At 42.8% G+C, this 17,126-nt stretch overlaps 1 protein-coding gene across 1 annotated transcript in view; it reads right to left on the bottom strand.

Moving 5' to 3' along the window:
* Window positions 1-245: 245 nt before the first annotated feature.
* LOC126520925 (monocarboxylate transporter 12-B-like) overlaps window positions 246-17,126 on the bottom strand; it is a 117,369-nt gene continuing 100,488 nt past the window's right edge. The window contains exon 5 of the mRNA XM_050169754.3: window positions 246-6,866. Within this exon, the coding sequence (XP_050025711.1) occupies window positions 6,727-6,866 (140 nt within the window). The 3' untranslated portion in view covers window positions 246-6,726. The remainder of the gene's footprint in view (window positions 6,867-17,126) is intronic.

Genomic DNA, 17,126 nt, shown 5'->3' with positions numbered 1-17,126 from the left:
TGCTACCTGCAGCGCTGGTGCGTTATAGCTACAATTCATGGCTGCGCCACCATGCAAAGGCACTGTTCGTGAATTATTAACTTCTATTTATTACGTTTATGGCGTCCATATAATGCAAGTACATATCCACATTGTGTGCAATATGGTTAAATGATGTCAACTATGATAGCCATACCTAATCTGAAACGCAACAAAAGAGCAAAAATAGGCAACAAATTGCAATTTAAGAAGACAAAGACAACCAGTGCACAGGATAAGTGACAATCTTCCTTTTATTGAAAAAAAATGTAATTTGCAAGTATGCCACCAGCAGTGGGCAGCAAGCTTTCAAGCTTGGGTGACAGAGGTAAAACTTAGCAAAATGCTACACTCGTACTGAAATGTAAAATGGCCTTGGACACAGAAAAAAAGACATTATAGTGTACAGAATGAAAGGGCAAGACTCCATCCAAGAACACTATGGCACCACATACTTGACATGGTGTAAAAGATGTTTACATGCCCTCCCCATAAACTAATTGAAACAAAAGCAAAAACAAGGAAAACATTCCTGAAAGTGCAATGTGCAGTCTGAAACCAAGAAAAAACAACCCAAGAAAGATTTCGCTAAGTCTTTCAATGATTAAAATTGTCAATCTGTCTCGTCACTTCTTTATGAACCTGCACAACATAACAGGAAAGAAAGCTCAATAGCAGGGCCGCAAAAAGTCACCAAATAAATATACCTTGCTTACCAAGGATACCTCTGGTTTAGTTTTGGTCTGACTTTGCACAGTAATTGTGTATAAGCTTTTCTTGTTTAGAATGGTTTACAGATAAGGAAAAGTGACCATAAGAGCACCAGGTGTATGCATAGTCTACGTACGACAAGCCACTGCTTTCTTACCTTTTTTCTCTACTACTATCCTCGAGTAGTTAAGTGCCTTAATAGCACTGCTAACACCCTTCTGCAAAACACAAAATTAGGCAAATTGTGGCAAAAGAAAATTGCAGTTTCACTCATAATGCGAAACAATGATGCAGTAGCTGGTGAAATATGCACAGGAAGCTTGCTTCATGCAGTGTTTGTTGAAGTGAACACTTGTCAATGCAAGTCAGTAAGCTCCTTTAAAGAAATAAAATAAGTACGAGTCATATTTATTTGTGGGAGTTGTGCCTCCCAGTGTTGAAGTGGAAAGACTCGACTTTTCTTTCTCTTCTTTCATATCCGGACTTGGCCACTGGTTTCCACCAAAACAACCCTTTAGCTTCTTACTGCTGAATTCGTTTCGGTTTTCTCAAATCTATATTTGGCCTACCCATTGCTAGGTCTCGCGCTGTGCTTGAGGAAAACACGACACAACAGCCCCATACAGTAAATCTGAGAAGCCAAGCACTAGAAGAAGATTAATGAAGCTGATGCACCCAATCACTGTCATTACATGTAATAAGAAAATTTAACATAGGACTGCCTTCACAAGTGGGAAAGTGATGAGTAAGAACATGAAGGCGGGGACGCCAGCTCTATATACAGTATGCAGACATTGAGCAGGTGTTAGCTAATCATGGCACCTGTTGGCTTGATTGCGCTCTCCAGGATCAGTATTTACCACGGCTGTACTTTCAGCAGAGTGGCTGAAATATAGAATTGCGGACTGCCAATCTTTTTATCGTATGTTTGAATCCTCGCAGCACAATGAGAACTTTATTTGCAATATTCTAGCAAGAAATTTGAGAATTCCAGTGACAACACCAGTAGTCATTAGAACAACCAGGGGAGTTAGCCCATAGCAGCTATTGCTGTAAAAAAAGAAGACTGGCATATGCACAAGAATTGAGATGGGCACACTACATGCCTTTGTTCTGGTAGTGGTCCACTACTTTGATGCTACAGTTAATCATCTCGAATGAGTTCAAGGAGCAAGAATTTAGCACAGAAAAAATATTACGCTTAACAGCTGTATCTAGTTGTCATTTTGCCTATGCAGCTTTAGATAACCCCGTGCACACTTACCTAAAGCACGAGTGGCATCTTGAAAAAAAAAAAAAAAAAAAAACAGAGCTTTTGATATTGCTTTAGAGAAAATGCATCTGTTTCGGCCTAACCGTATATATACATACTGCACATACCTGCATTCGGTATACCTTATCGCCAACTGTTAAGTCACCTTCTTAGCTCATTAGCGAATCACTATTGCAACCAAGTGTGCTAGTCCGGGTTTTACCTGCATTTACACCTGTGCAGCTGGTAAGAGTCTTTGGCTGTTCACTGTAACTTCATATTTCAAACACTTGGTTGCATAAGAGGCTTTGGCAATACTGGTCACCCTAAGGCCTGGGCAGGCTTCACGAAAGGCCACCAGTACCTCCTCGTTGCAGACTGTGCTCAGCATCCTTCTTGGTTCTACTGTGACTAAAAACCCATATATCTTTCCTCCGAAGCGGCTGGTATTGGCGATGCTTTGATGGAGAAAGAGGCTATTGTCACACATTTCAACCTTAGGCCAGAAACCAATCTGGTACAGGTGGAAATAGTCTTGTGTTTCCCAGATGGTGGTTCAGCCTCACGAGGCACATTCCTTCAGTCAATTTGCACACTGTCAATGTGAGTGAGAGTGATCAAAGGTTCACTATGGTGTCAGGTTTCTCGCCTGGTTTCGGTAGTGGCATCATGACCAAGTCTTTCCACTCTGTGGGGTATCCCAATATTCCAGATTTCATTGATTCCAAGCAATAGTGCTTGCTTCCTCGTTTCGTCAAGATTCCTCAACATCTGCAAAATGACTCCATCTTTGCCACGTGCGCTTTAAGTGTCGACATGCTCGAGAGCAACAACAGGTTCTGCCATTGTAATGCTTTCCATTCCTTCCTTGGCACGTGGTCATTGAGGTGCATACAACTCAGGTGACGGTCAGTCACTGTGAGGTGGTCGGGGAATGCATCTGCAACTTATTCCTCAAGTTTCTCATTTGTGCACTGAAGATCGAGCAGCGTGTTTTCAATAGTATTACAGTATTCGGCTCATACTGTTATAGCCGAGAGTGTGTCACAACTTACCTATACCTATACGTTCAAATAACGCGCAGTGGTCCATCCACTGGTCTCTGGCAAGTTTCTTAGCATGACATCTTGCCCGCTTAGTCTTGTGCAGAAGATTGATCAGGGTTTGTTGCGTGCAGCCACAATTTAAGTATGCAGTATGCAGCTTGGCTTGCTTACCCCAAAGTTGCAGGAGATGCTTGTCAGGGCTGGATGTTTCCCCAGTAAGTTCTAGTTCGCATGCAGCTCTTTGCAGTGTGTAAAGGATGCGTGTTGCTAGCGATTCTTCAACACCTTCACGTTCTGCAGACTCAAGTGCATAACGGAAATGGTCTCAGCCTGAAACCCTGATTTTGTTAATGTGGCACATTTTCACCCCTACATCAAGTATTATATTGGATAATTCTCGCTGCCGCTTGGGACAGAGTCGCACTGACACTCTGGATGAAGGCCCCAGTTGCCCATGTTAGGTATGTGTACTGCCACTCTGGTTTTAATGGCGGGTGTGGCAGTTGGGATAGTTGGTGTCATTTGTTAATTTGAGGTCTGTGGTGTCTGCTTCGTCAAGGTGGCATCCTCTTGGCCGTACGTCTTTGCATCCCCAATGTGGGCGATGTGCATTCAGCTCACCTCGACTGAGTATTCCGTGCTCGGAAACGCGAATTTGAAGATGTAAAAGCCAAGTAAAGTCGCCTCGGCTACGGCGCCTGGTTTTGGGACAGAGGTAGACCAATGCCAAAACGGCTTCCTTTCACTGCCTTAGCCTGCAGCACACCACCACAACTTTCTGATGAGACATATATTTATTCAAGCTGTTCTTTCCTTGCCCTAATTCAATAATAGCCAATTTTAGGAGCTGCAAATCAAGCTGACTTCAGAAGACTGCCGATTGTTTAGCTACTTCTAGTAGCTTATTGCTTGGTTAATTTTCTAGTTGGGCATGACATGCTTCGTGCATAAAAAATGAACTGTTTAAAGAATTCTTGGAAGAATATTAGGACAGGCAACTCTACCTGAGTGATCACTGCTTTTCTCGCAAGATGTGTCAATGAGCTAGGCAGATGCTGTCACGACAGCGCAGTGTTTAGGTTGTATGAGTATGGAAGAAACAAAATTGGAATAGTATAGTTCAAAGCCCTATTTTTACAGCCTCTCGTTATACTGCAACATTAGGGAGCTTTATATTAGTGGATGCAAGCAGCATGCGTAAACAAGAACCCTGTTTGGGTATTTCTGGGACCTATGTGGTTTGCGTAACCAAGCAGCACACGAGTCGCTTGCATCATCTTATCCAATACTATTATTTTCATTGTAAAGCAGCCAATATCGCAGTAAGTCTGATCAACCTGCATTAATATGCTAGAAATTTTTAAGCACTTAGGGTGTGTCGGTTGAGTGTTTAAAGCACTTTACCACACCCTTGGCCACTACTAGACTTGTGCTTTCCAGTATTACTTGCTAATCAACTCTTGAGGTGTTTACATTGTTTTTCTGTGCCGTAAGGTTAGTTTGACAGTCCTAATAAAATTGTTGAAGTGAAGGTCTGGGCTGTTGTATTGGCCATGTCATTCTAAAACTGTTAGGTGTGACACTGTCAAAGCATTTGGTAACTTTAATAAGCTTCACCTCACTACATATATGTATTGCGGTGGGACCATTCAGCACGTGAAAATAAAAATACCGGCAAATAGAGAGTTCAGGAGCACCTGAGAGTATAGTAAAGCGGACGGGGAAGCATCTTCAGGGTAACGGGGACATCAAAGCTGGAACTAGGGCTACCATACATCCTGTCACAGCAATACACTTTGCTTTATCGCATTACACAAATCTGTTGCGGTGAAGTTACTGCAGACGCATATACACATTTATTCGTCCCATCATTGAACAGAACATTGCGTCCCATTGCTAAATCTATATGAGCGCGAAAAACGGGCAGAGATGCACCTGAACATCACAGGGCACAGTATCAAGCTCCACCTCACTGTGTTTATCGCGCCCTTAGTACCAATAATATTAAACATCTACTCTGCATTTTAGTTCGTGTAATTTTGGCCGACCATGTGATGTCACTAAAGCTCCGGTTTGTTCACAGCACTACGCGATAATTGTCGTAAAGGCAACGATAAAAGTAAATCACGTGAAGTCACGGATAGCGCACTTGCGCTCAACACGATTGAAAACATGCGCTGCCCCATTTCAAGGACGCGTGAACAGTTGTGAGCAAACACCACCTTAAACGTTATATTACTTACGTAACTTAAGTCGTGGCGAAGAACACGTACAATACCTACGCCTACGACAGCCGTCAAGTAAAGGTGCATGTGCGATGTGATGACGCTGCTGAAAAGGGCGAACACGGCGACGCAGCTGCACAGTGCCGGTTCGCAAATTGCATTGCCGAGGCGCTACGCCACTTGAATATTTCGATCGTCAGCACCACTGAGTTGCACAAACGTGAGCCTCTAACTATAGACTTAAATCCGAATCTCGTCTTATCCTAACCTAAACTAAGACTGGACTTCTCGGCCGCAGTAGTGCACTGAGATCAAAAGCCGATATGCCACACCACTACTACTGCACGACTTTTCGCCAAGAAATACTGAACCGCTGAACCCACTGCGGAGAGCGATTGGCATCGGCCGGAGATTCAACGCGCCACGGCATCACTTGGCGCCACCATTGCGCCTTCTCAAAAGTCCTTAAATGATCCTGTCCCTTGTCCTAGGCACCTAGGATCAGGTCACGTGAGGGATTTTTGTACTACATGTAGACGCACGCCACTTCTACAGCTGGCTCCGATGCCACTCACCATGCCAGCGTTCCCATACTGCCCCTCAAGTTCGTGCACTGCTCGCTTCTTCGTCGTCTTCTTCCACAGCTGCCTCCGATGCCACTCATCATGCTAGCGTTGCCAAACTGCCTCTCCCTCTGCGAAGGCGCTGGTGGCACTAGCCTACTGCCAGAGAGTGCGGTGATTTCGGTCTCAAATTTTTTGCCTCAGTACATGTCGGAATGAAAACAAGTATAAAGCTGCGCTTAAATTTCGCATCAGGGAGTGTCGTAATCGTCGGTCGTTTTTTTTATTTCGCCTTCCTTGAAATGCAGCCGCCGCGGCTGGCATTTGATCCCGTGTCCTCGTGCTCAGCAGCGAAACGCCATAGCCGTTAAGACACCACGACGGGTCTTGACGTCAGTCAAAAGCTACATTGATGGATCGCGATATTTTACTTGCTAGTAGCAGTCTTACCTTGTGTGGAAGTTTAATGAGCCAGAAAGAGCAGAAAAAATAAATAAATAGAAATACTACCGTCATTGGCTACGTGTTTTGCGCAAAATTCAAGATGTGAGAATTTGACGTTAATTTTCTTCCTTAACAGTCAACATTTTTTCAGTAAGAAGTGTAAACAATTTTCAGTCTTTACTGATTTAGTGATTTTGTTTGGCGTATCTCAAATTGTTTGCTTGCAGACTGAGCTAGCAGATCGATGTCATCTGTTTGAGCCTGATGACAGAACCACTTGTCATACTTATCAGAGACGAGGACAACGTGAATGGCTTTCACAAGTTGTAATGTTTCTTTGTATGCAATGAGAAGTATGCACAAAATGGTGGGTAGTTATGCAGTGACATGATGATGAATATGATGATGATGATGGCAGTTGGTGGTGGTGGGCGCTTCCGAACGATGTGGGTACGGCTTGGGCAGCTTCACTTGAGGTTGTACTTTTTGGTGCTTCTGCTGTACTGCACAATGGATATGACGATCCAGATGAGGGTGATGAGAAAGCTGTAGGCTCCCAACAGGAAATACAGACCATCGTAGGTGCCTATCCGGTCTCGGAAGTAGCCTGCACAGAAAGTAACCAAATACACTCCTTTCTCTTGCACAGATCATTTTTACGTTTCATATCAGTTTTCACATTAGTGTGCGCTTGCTGCAAGCAGTTGTAAAATTCCCCAACATCGCTTTCTTAGTTACATCTGCAGTTCATGTCATTAAATGCATAGTTAAAATACCCGTCGAAAGTTGATGTTCCTAACAATTTCTTTTTTGGGTCTCTTTATTTCCACATGCAGCAGTTTGCCAGACTAAATAGTCATTGTGTTGTTGTGACGCGTATAGCTTTTGCAGGCTCCATACTGCAACAGCACCACTTACAAGAGCGACGAGCAAACATGACCTTCGCTATAGTAACATTTCACCAACATACGTGACCTTATAGTAAAGGTTAGCAGCACATCAAGGAATTGGATAGCGTTATGGATAAATAATTCAAATGTAAAACAGATCACTCGAAAACGCTTTAAAACGTACAGAATGTTATTCACTGCAGATTACTGAGTAAAATATATAAAATGCTTGAAAAGTCATCAGCATATCTAAGCATAAGCACGCGCTCATCAGTTAATTTTGATAAAAGCTTGTTGTCTTTGCTTAAAGGATGGTATAGAGTACTTGTGCGGTAAGTTTGTACAGATGCAGACTACTACTTTTTCTGGTCATAAATATCAAGGAGCGTATACGATACGTACTTTTCTAGCAGCTCTATAAAGAATCCAAAAATTACGCCACATAGAGCCTGGAAGGACGCCTCAACGGATTCCTGAATAAGACCTCTGACTGCTGCCATAACTTCATTTTGTAGAACCGAGTAGTAGATGATCAGGAGAGGACGGTCATTTAGACACTCATTGCAGCAGACAAATTCAGGCTGGTACTTGCAAACAAATATGCAGCCTTAGAACAGAGACATGATGACATAGACCAAATGAATGAAACCGTAACTAGGTTGGCTTCAGAGGCAGCAATTGAAGTGGGAGGCAAGGCACCAAACCAATAAGTAGGCAAGCTCTCCCAAGTAACAAAGGACCTAATAAAGAAACGACAAAAAATGAACGTTTCCAACTCAAGAGATAAGATAGAATTCGCGGAACTGTCAAAGCTGATCAACAAGGCGAAAATAAATTATATTCGACACTACAACGTAAGAAAGACTGAAGAAGCCGTCAAAAATGGACGCAGCCTGAAATTAGTGAGAAAGAAACTTGGCATAGGACAAACCAAGATTTAAAAACATTAATTATGGAGTTTTACGTGCCAAAACCACTTTCTGATTATGAGGCACGCCGTAGTGGAGGACTCCGGAAATTTCGACCACCTGGGGTTCTTTAACGTTCACCTAAATCTAAGTGCACGGGTGTTTTCGCATTTCGCCCCCATCGAAATACGGCCGCCGTGGCCGGGATGTGATCCCGCGGCCTCGTGCTCAGCAGCCTAACACCATAGCCACTGAGCAACCACGGCGGGTCAAACCAAGATGTATGCACTGAAAGATAAGCAGGCTAATATTATCAGCAATCTCGAAGATATGGTAAAGGAAGCGGAAGAATTCTATACTGACCTGTACAATACCCAGAAGAGTCAGGATCCCCTACAAAAATGACTTTAGACTGTCTATAGAAAGTCTATAGACTTTTTATAGACGACCTTGCTTTTCTATAGATTTGGACTTTTGTTGATACAAAGTCTATAGACTGTCTATAGACGGAAGTCGATAAAGTTTCTATTTCTTTTTTGTCTATTCGCAGTCTATAGACAGTCTATAGAAAAAAAGTCGATATGGTCGTTTCTTTTTTGTCTACTTTCCCACAATAGACACCTATAGACGACAGTCGATACAGTCTCTATTTATTTTTGTCTATTGTTTGTCTGTAGACTTTCTATAGACGAAAGTGGATAAGATTTCTATTTCTTTTTGTCTATTTGCATTCTATAGACGGTCTATAGAAAAAAGTCGATAAGGTGTTTGTTTCTTTTTGTCTACTTCCCTCTATAGACTACCTACAGACGAAAGTCGATACTGCCTCTATTTATTTTTCTCTATTATTTGTCTATAGATTTTGTATAGACAAAAGTCGATAATATTTTTATTTCTTTTTGTCTATGCGCAGTCTATAGACAGTCTATAGAAAAAAGTTGATACGGTGTTTGTTTCCTTTTTGTGTACTTCCTCTCTATACACTACATATAAACGAAAGTCTATACAGCCTCTATTTATTTTTCTCTATTATTTGTCTATAGACTTTCTATAGACAAAAGTTGATAAAATTTCTATTAATTTTGTCTATTCGCAGTCCATAGACGGTCTATAGAAAAAAGTCGATAAAGTGTTTGTTTCTTTTTTGTCTACTGCCCCTCTATAGACTACCTATAGACAAAAGTCGATACAGTCTCTATTTATTGTTGTGCATTCTTCGTCTTTAGACTGTCTATAGACGAGAGTCGATACGGTGTATATTTCTTCTTGTCTATTCCCGCTCTACGTAGTTCTTCAAACACCCCCCCCCCACACACACGCGCACACACACACACACACACACACTGCTGCGCGACCGGCCGCTCGAGTCACATTGCGTGCAATCGCGGGCTTCTTCACGCTCGGAAAAACACTTCTATGGAGCACGTGTAGAACAGAAAACTGCATTGTGAGTTTCTAATGTTGCTCTACAATTTTATCATTGAGAATATACATCTAATAAACATAATTGAGAAATCAATTAATACTAATCATCTAATCAGGGGAATGCAAAAAAAATAAGCTGAGTATCGCCAAGCGATGGAAAACAACATTACCCTGGTTCTCTCCAGCTACGTAGCATTTGCATATGTTAAAGTCTGGCTCAAATTGAGTGAAACATCCCGTATACTTCTTTGCAATTCGAATTATTCTCCACGGTTTCCTATATCACCGCCGATGAAGGCCATAGGGTGGGACGTCACCGAAGGTCCTGTTAACTTGTGCGAACAGCCCGTATACCGATTGTGGTAAGGCGTGAGATGAAGTAGAAAACAGCCGATACTGTAAAATTCTTATTGCTTCAGGTTTATATGCCGTTTATCGATTGACAATAGACAAAAATCGTTAATCTGGGCCCAACCCGTGTACGCTGTAACCAAGCGCAGGTACCGGTGGATAATACGGAGCTGCGTTTGATATAAGCCACTGAAGTTGTATACTGCTGAGATTGCTGTAGAGCCTATTTGTAGACTTTAGTATACACATAGTGTATACCTCCGCATTTGTGGACCACATGATATGATCTACGTAGTCGCTCTCGGTAATCCCAAGACATTCTTCACAGTTGTCACAGCATCACTTTTGCGGCAGTAGAATAAGGAAAGCAAAACGCCGATCCACTTATGATAATAGATGTTATGAACGCCAACTTCAGCTACGAGTGGATTCCAAAGAGGTATCAAGCTAACAGCGCAGAGAGTCGTAATGTTTGTAGCTGACAACGCGGACTTAGTGAGTGTGCGATGAACCGATGTCGAGCATGTGGTGTGCGCGTTGTGTGTCGTCCAATTCTCAGATACTTTTCACATTGTCTTCATATCTCGGCTGCATCACTAACATCGGGCGGTTTTTGTTGACTGATATCCTGCCCTATAAACTCATCAAAATTTCTCATTCACTTAAGATATGTGCCAAATTCTCTGTGCCCTCCCAGTATTTCGCCGGCGCTATTCCTGCGCAGCCACGCATATGAGTACCTCAATGCTGTACTGATTGCTTTGACCTATTATCGGAACGGAAAATTAGCACTAACATACATGCGGGCATCACATTTGGTGGTACGCTGGAAGATATGCTACAAATACGCTGTATTACTCATCGTCGCTGGCGATAATGCGTCTGAAGCGTCTGAAGGGCCCTGTAACGGTTTTTACAAACAGCACATTCATCCATCCACACGATAGCCCACAGCGTTTGTAATAAAACCTGCCAGCGCATTTCCTTCGTCCATGAAAAAAGATGAAAAATGGAAAAGAAAAGCAACCCGTTCAGGCGCGGCGCATGGCGCGCAGAGAGAGAGAGAGAGAGAGAGAGAGAGAGAACGAGAAAAAAGAAAAAAAGAAACAGGCGCTCACACTCCTCGGAGCGCGCACGCCCGGCGCGCGGAGCTCTTACGCATGCGCGGCGGTGCGCCGTCTGTCCGCGTCAACGTCAATTTGAATTCTCAACGAGTGCGCCAGTGCGCCAGGCACGTAAACGCTTGTAGCGGTATGCGGTGTCTGCCTGAATGTTGGTGTGTGTGTATGCGTGTCTTCTTTGTGGCACATCAACTACACTGAACGGTAAGCTTTAGCAAAGATGTTGTGCGTCAATAGCTCATGATTATGTGAGCGCATTTCGTAGCGCGAACCGGCTGCATGTAGCGCAGGCGACTCGGGTATAGTGTCGGTTTGTCGTTGACATGATTTGATAACGCACTCTTGTTCTCGCTTCTACTATACGGAATGTTTTACGGCGAGCGATCGCTCGGGCTTATTGATTTTAGCGTTATAGTTTAGGTGCGTAAAAAAGGAAGTACACCATGTTTTAACTTGTTAATGAGCTGCCACTAAGCGGATTGTGTGTGTTGGGCAGCCAGTGTGGTAGATCTCATATCGTGGCGTTCGATCCGGCCGCGATTAATGCTGCGCCGCATGTGTAGTGAAATTCTTGTGACACGCTTTACGTACATATCTCGAAATTGTGTTAGCATGAAGAATTTTCCAACAGACACGTATAGTTGAATAACTGCTAGCGTACTCGGATGAAAGGCCGTGTTTGCGGGGCATGCATCAGCAGTGTGTGCGGTGCCATTTTCGTATAGTTTAAAAGCAGCAGTATTTTTAAGGTTCCTGGCAACCAATCTAAATAATTTTGGGAAGTTACCTCAAGCAAAACACGAGACTTGAAGAAATATCTAGATTCATCCAATCTATTTATATGCAGCCACAAACGCTTTTTGTGGTTGCAGCGGTGGCGTAGAGGTAGAGCATCCACCTCGCGTGCATGAGGACCTGGTTTCGAAACCCGGTGCCGCGCAATTTTCCACCGCACTAAAAGAAAATTCGCGTGTTGATAAAATTACATAAACAGGCCTGGAGTGCGGCCTGATCCCGGTAACCAGAACCGGTAACGCACTCCCTCACCAGAGCAGGATTGGCCCAGTACTTGGCCACAACCTCCTATATGAATACAACAATCAAACCCCGGCCCCTCAGTCCCCAGCAGCTGCGAAGCAATTGACCACGGCGGCGGTCAAACCTGTGACGTAGCAGAGGGTGCTAAAAATCCCTGGATCCGGACAGGCCGCCGTTGGAATCTGAACCTGGCAACGTTTAACACTAGAACGTTATCTAGTGAGGCGAGTCTAGCAGTCCTATTGGAGAAATTAGAGGGCAGTAAATGGGATATAATAGGGCTCAGTGAAGATAGGAGGACAAATGAAGCATATACAGTGCTCAAAAGCGGGCACGTCCTGTGCTACCGTGGCTTAGCGGAGAGACGAGAACTAGGAGTCGGATTCCTGATTAATAAGAATATAGCTTGTAACATACAAGAATTCTATAGCATTAACGAGAGGGTGGCAGGTCTTGTTCTGGTGAAACTTAATAAGAGCTACAAATTGAAGGTCGTAAAGTTCTACGCCTCTACATCTAGTCATGATGACCAGGAAGTCGAACGATTCTATGAAGACGTAGAATCAGTGATGGGTAAAGTCAAAACAAAATACACTATACTGATGGGCGACTTCAATGCCAAGGTAGGCAAGAAGCAGGCTGGAGATAAGTCAGTGGTGGAATATGGCATAGGCACTAGGAATAGCAGGGGAGATTTATTAGTAGACTCTGCAGAACGGAATAATAGGCGGATAATGAATACTTTCTTCCGCAAGCGGGATAGCCGAAAGTGGACGTGGAGGAGCCCGAATGACGAGACTAGAAATGATGCCAGGGCTAACCCTGGCATCATACAAGATGTGGACGTGCTCGGCAAGGTGCGCTGCAGTGACTATAGGATGGTAAGAACTCGAATTAGCCTAGACTTGAGGAGGGAACGGAAGAAACTGGTACATAAGAAGCCGATCAATGAATTAGCGGTAAGAGGGAAAATAGAGGAATTCCGGATCAAGCTAGAGAACAGGTATTCGGCTTTAACTCAGGAAGAGGACCTTAGTGTTGAAACAATGAACGCCAATCTTACGGGCATCATTAAGGAGTGTGCAATAGAATTCGGTGGTAACTCCGTTAGACAGGATACCAGTAAGTTATCGCAGGAGACGAAAGATCTCATCAAGAAACGCCAATGTATGAAAGCCTCTAGCCCTACAGCTAGGATAGAACTGGCAGAACTTTCCAAGTTAATGAAAAAGCGTAAGACAGCTGACAAAAGGAGGTATAAAATGGATAGAATTGAACATGCTCTCAGGAACGGAGGAAGCCTAAAAGCAGTGAAGAAGAAACTAGGAATAGGCAAGAATCAGATGTATGCGTTAAGAGACAAAGCCGGCAATATCATTACTAATATGGATGAGATAGTTCAAGTGGCTGAGAAGTTCTATAGAGATTTATTCAGTACCAGTGGCACCCATGACGTAACGCCTGAAATCTCACAAGTAACGCCTGAAGAAGTAAAGAAAGCCTTGGGAGCTATGCAAATGAGGAAGGCCGCTGGGGAGGATCAGGTAACAGCAGATTTGTTGAAGGATGGCGGGCAGATTGTTCTAGAAAAACTGGCCACCCTGTATACGCAATGCCTCATGGCCTCGAGCGTACCGGAATCTTGGAGGAACGCTAACATAGCCCTAATCCATAAGAAAGGGGACGCCAAAAACTTGAAAAATTATAGACCGATCAGCTTACTGTCCGTTGCCTACAAAGTATTTACTAAGGTAATCGCAAATAGAATCAGGAACACCTTAGACTTCTGTCAACGAAAGGACCAGGCAGGATTCCGTAAAGGCTACTCAACAATGGGCCATATACACGCTATCAATCAGGTGATAGGAAAATGTGCGGAATATAACCAACCGTTATATATAGCTTTCATTGATTACGAGAAAGCGTTTGATTCAGTCGAAACCTCAGCAGTCATGGACGCATTACGCAATCAGGGTGTAGACGAGCCGTACGCAAAAATACTGAAAGATGTCTATAGCGGCTCCACAGCCACCGTAGTCCTCCATAAAGAAAGCAACAAAATTCCAATAAAGAAAGGAGTCAGGCAGGGAGATACGATCTCTCCAATGCTATTCACAACGTGTTTACAGGAGGTATTAAAAGACCTGGGTTGGGAACAATTGGGGATAAGAGTTAATGGAGAATACCTTAGTAACTTGAGATTCGCTTATGATATTGCCTTGCTTAGTAACTCAGGGGACCAATTGCAATGCATGCTCACTGACCTGGAAAGGCAAAGCAGAAGGATGGGTCTAAAAGTTAACCTGCAGAAAACTAAAGTAATGTTTAACAGTCTCGGAAGAGAACAGCAGATTACGATAGGTAGCGAAGCACTAGAAGTGGTATAAGGGAATACAGGTAGTGACCGCGGATCCGGATCACGAGACTGAAATAATCAGAAGAATAAGAATGGGCTGGGGTGCGTTTGGCAGGCATTCTCGGATCATGAACAGCAGGTTGCCATTATCCCTCAAGAGAAAAGTGTATAACAACTGTGTATTACCTGTACTCGCGTACGGGGCAGAAACCTGGAGGCTTACGAAAAAGGTTCCACTTAAATTTAGAACGACGCAACGAGCTATGGAAAAAAGAATAATGGGTGTAACATTAAGGGATAAGAAAAGAGCAGATTGAGTGAGGGAACAAACGCGAGTTAATGACATCTCAGTTGAAATCAAGAAAAAGAAATGGGCATGGGCAGGATATGTAATGAGGAGGGAAGATAACCGATGGTCTTTAAGGGTTACGGACTGGATTCCAAGGGAAGGAAAGCGTAGCAGGGGGCGGCAGAAAGTATGGTGGGCGGATGAGACTAAGAAGTTTGCAGGGACGACATGGCCACAATTAGTACATGACCGGGGTAGTTGGAGAAGTATGGGAGAGGCCTTTGCCCTGCAGTGGGTGTAACCAGGCTGATGATGATGATGATGATGATAACAAACGCTTTTGGAGCATGAAACCTGCGATAAGCTCAGTCACTCGCAGCTTCGCAACTTAGCCGAAAAAATTAGAGAACAATAAATTAGTCGCTTCGGGAAGCATCTTTACACGTTTCGAACTGAAGGCGTTGCGTTTGACGGTAGTTGGAAAACTAGTTTTTTGTCTCTATTATAAACAGTTTAGCAGTAGAAGTTATCTTTCGGGCTATATGAAAAGCGTTAAGCGCCTTTCGATGCTTCGGCGTTATGTAGTTTACGTGCTGTTAATCACTAGGCAGCTGCTGGCGCAGATTCGCATTGTGCCAGTCGTGCATGGTATGAAGCCCTTGTCGTGCGTAATAAGTTTTCCGGTTTTCATTACTGTTGCATCTAGTGCCGTCGTCTTGGACAGACTGTATACTATATGCGCTGTAGAAAAGAAAAAAAGCGCCAGATTATTCATTTGGTGGTCTTTTCATAGTAGATAACGCACAGATTATCGAAATAACTTCGTCGACATTGCATTTGTTCTTCAAGGCCTTGAAGGCCTTGAAGAAGACAAGTCCACTTGTCGAAACGTTGTCTCCTGCTTTCACCTTGTTCACGTTTTACTCATTGCTTATCATACTGTAATATAACGAACCATAATACTGGTACTGATTCATATTGCCATTTAGTCTTTAGTCAGAGGTAAACAAAGTTAACTAGAGGCATAAGTGATCAGAGCAAATGATATAGAAAACTAGTATTGAACCGTAAAGATAACTCATTGAATAGTTTTCAATTACGAACTTGCCCAAGTCCTTCTCAGCTTTATTAAACAAGGGATTCAAGTCAGTTGAATCTAATACTGCATGTCAGGTGACTGACATGTTATTCGTTTCATCTAAATATTATGGACTGGCAGTACTCGGCATGCATTAAACCACAATATTTTTTTTATTGCACTTAAGCTGCGGGCGTCATAGATTGCCAGAAAATTTTCATGAAAACAGCCAGGGAAGGCTTGGAAAATGATCGGGAAATATTAAAATGGCCTCATAGGTATGCTGTCTTGTTATATGTCATACAAAGTTTTCAGATAATCTCTCTGTTAAATATAATTTTAAAACGTTTTACCTCATAAAAAAATGAGGGAAATTGGTTCCATTTATTGAAAAAAAAAAGAAAGTAAAGCATACTGACAAGGCATTTCTTACTCAATTAGTTTTTTTGCGTTAACTAAAATTCCTGAACCTCGAAACCCTACAAAAAAATTTCATCTTTGAAAGCACCTTAAATAATTTACTGTGATACAATTAATTCGAAATATACTATCAGTTCTGTTTCCTAGGAGGTGCATATCTGTCGTGCCATGACACAAAGTGCTCGTGTGGCATTTCGGGTGCTCATGTGGTATACCTAACTTGGAAACCTGTTAGCATGCCCAAGAGGCCTCATTACCTGTAAGAAACTAAGTGACCATATCAACACAATCAATCCATCTGGCTTCTGTTGAAGTTATGGCTAATGACCCATTCATTTAAGAGTATGAGAAAGACATTTAAATGTGTATTAAGCAATATAAATTACAATCTTTGGCATGATACTGTGAATACTCTAGTCACGTCTTCTGCGCACATACCTCTGTACGGGCATACTTAACTACCAGCCAAAAAAATATACAGACAGTCCAACTGGGTAACGTTTCAGCAATAAATATAGAGATCATTTGGAATAAGTACATTAATGCATCATATATGAACTTGTCATAAAAGGGAACATACTGTTGCTGGCACGAGCAGCAGTTGTGACTGTTTGTTTACCATACCATAAAATAAAACATTGTATAAAGGTACTGATTTGTATTGACAAGCAGCCCTTAGTCATAGTTATACCGCATTAAGTATTGACTTAGATGGTGTGAGCAAATATACTAAGCTGCTTAATGAACATACAAAGAATACACACTTGTTATTTTTGCCTCGTATTGCTGCATCTACTTATTTGCAGCATACACCTGCAGCACCTTTGGGACTAATGACACCAAGGTCAAGGCCAGCCTGGCGACCATGCTTGCCAAGGGGAAGTAGTGTAAATATTTAGTCTGTTTCCATAATAGCATAAGACCTGCATTTTAAGGAATTCATCTATTATATCGTGCAATAATAACAGTTAATTCATTGCCGGTCCATTTG

Source organism: Dermacentor andersoni, chromosome 3 (assembly GCF_023375885.2).
Source record: "Dermacentor andersoni chromosome 3, qqDerAnde1_hic_scaffold, whole genome shotgun sequence".
In the NCBI taxonomy this organism is placed as follows: Eukaryota; Metazoa; Arthropoda; class Arachnida; order Ixodida; family Ixodidae; genus Dermacentor; species Dermacentor andersoni.
The sequence above is the reverse complement of the archived record's forward strand: the minus strand, read 5'-3'. Positions and strand labels throughout refer to the sequence as shown.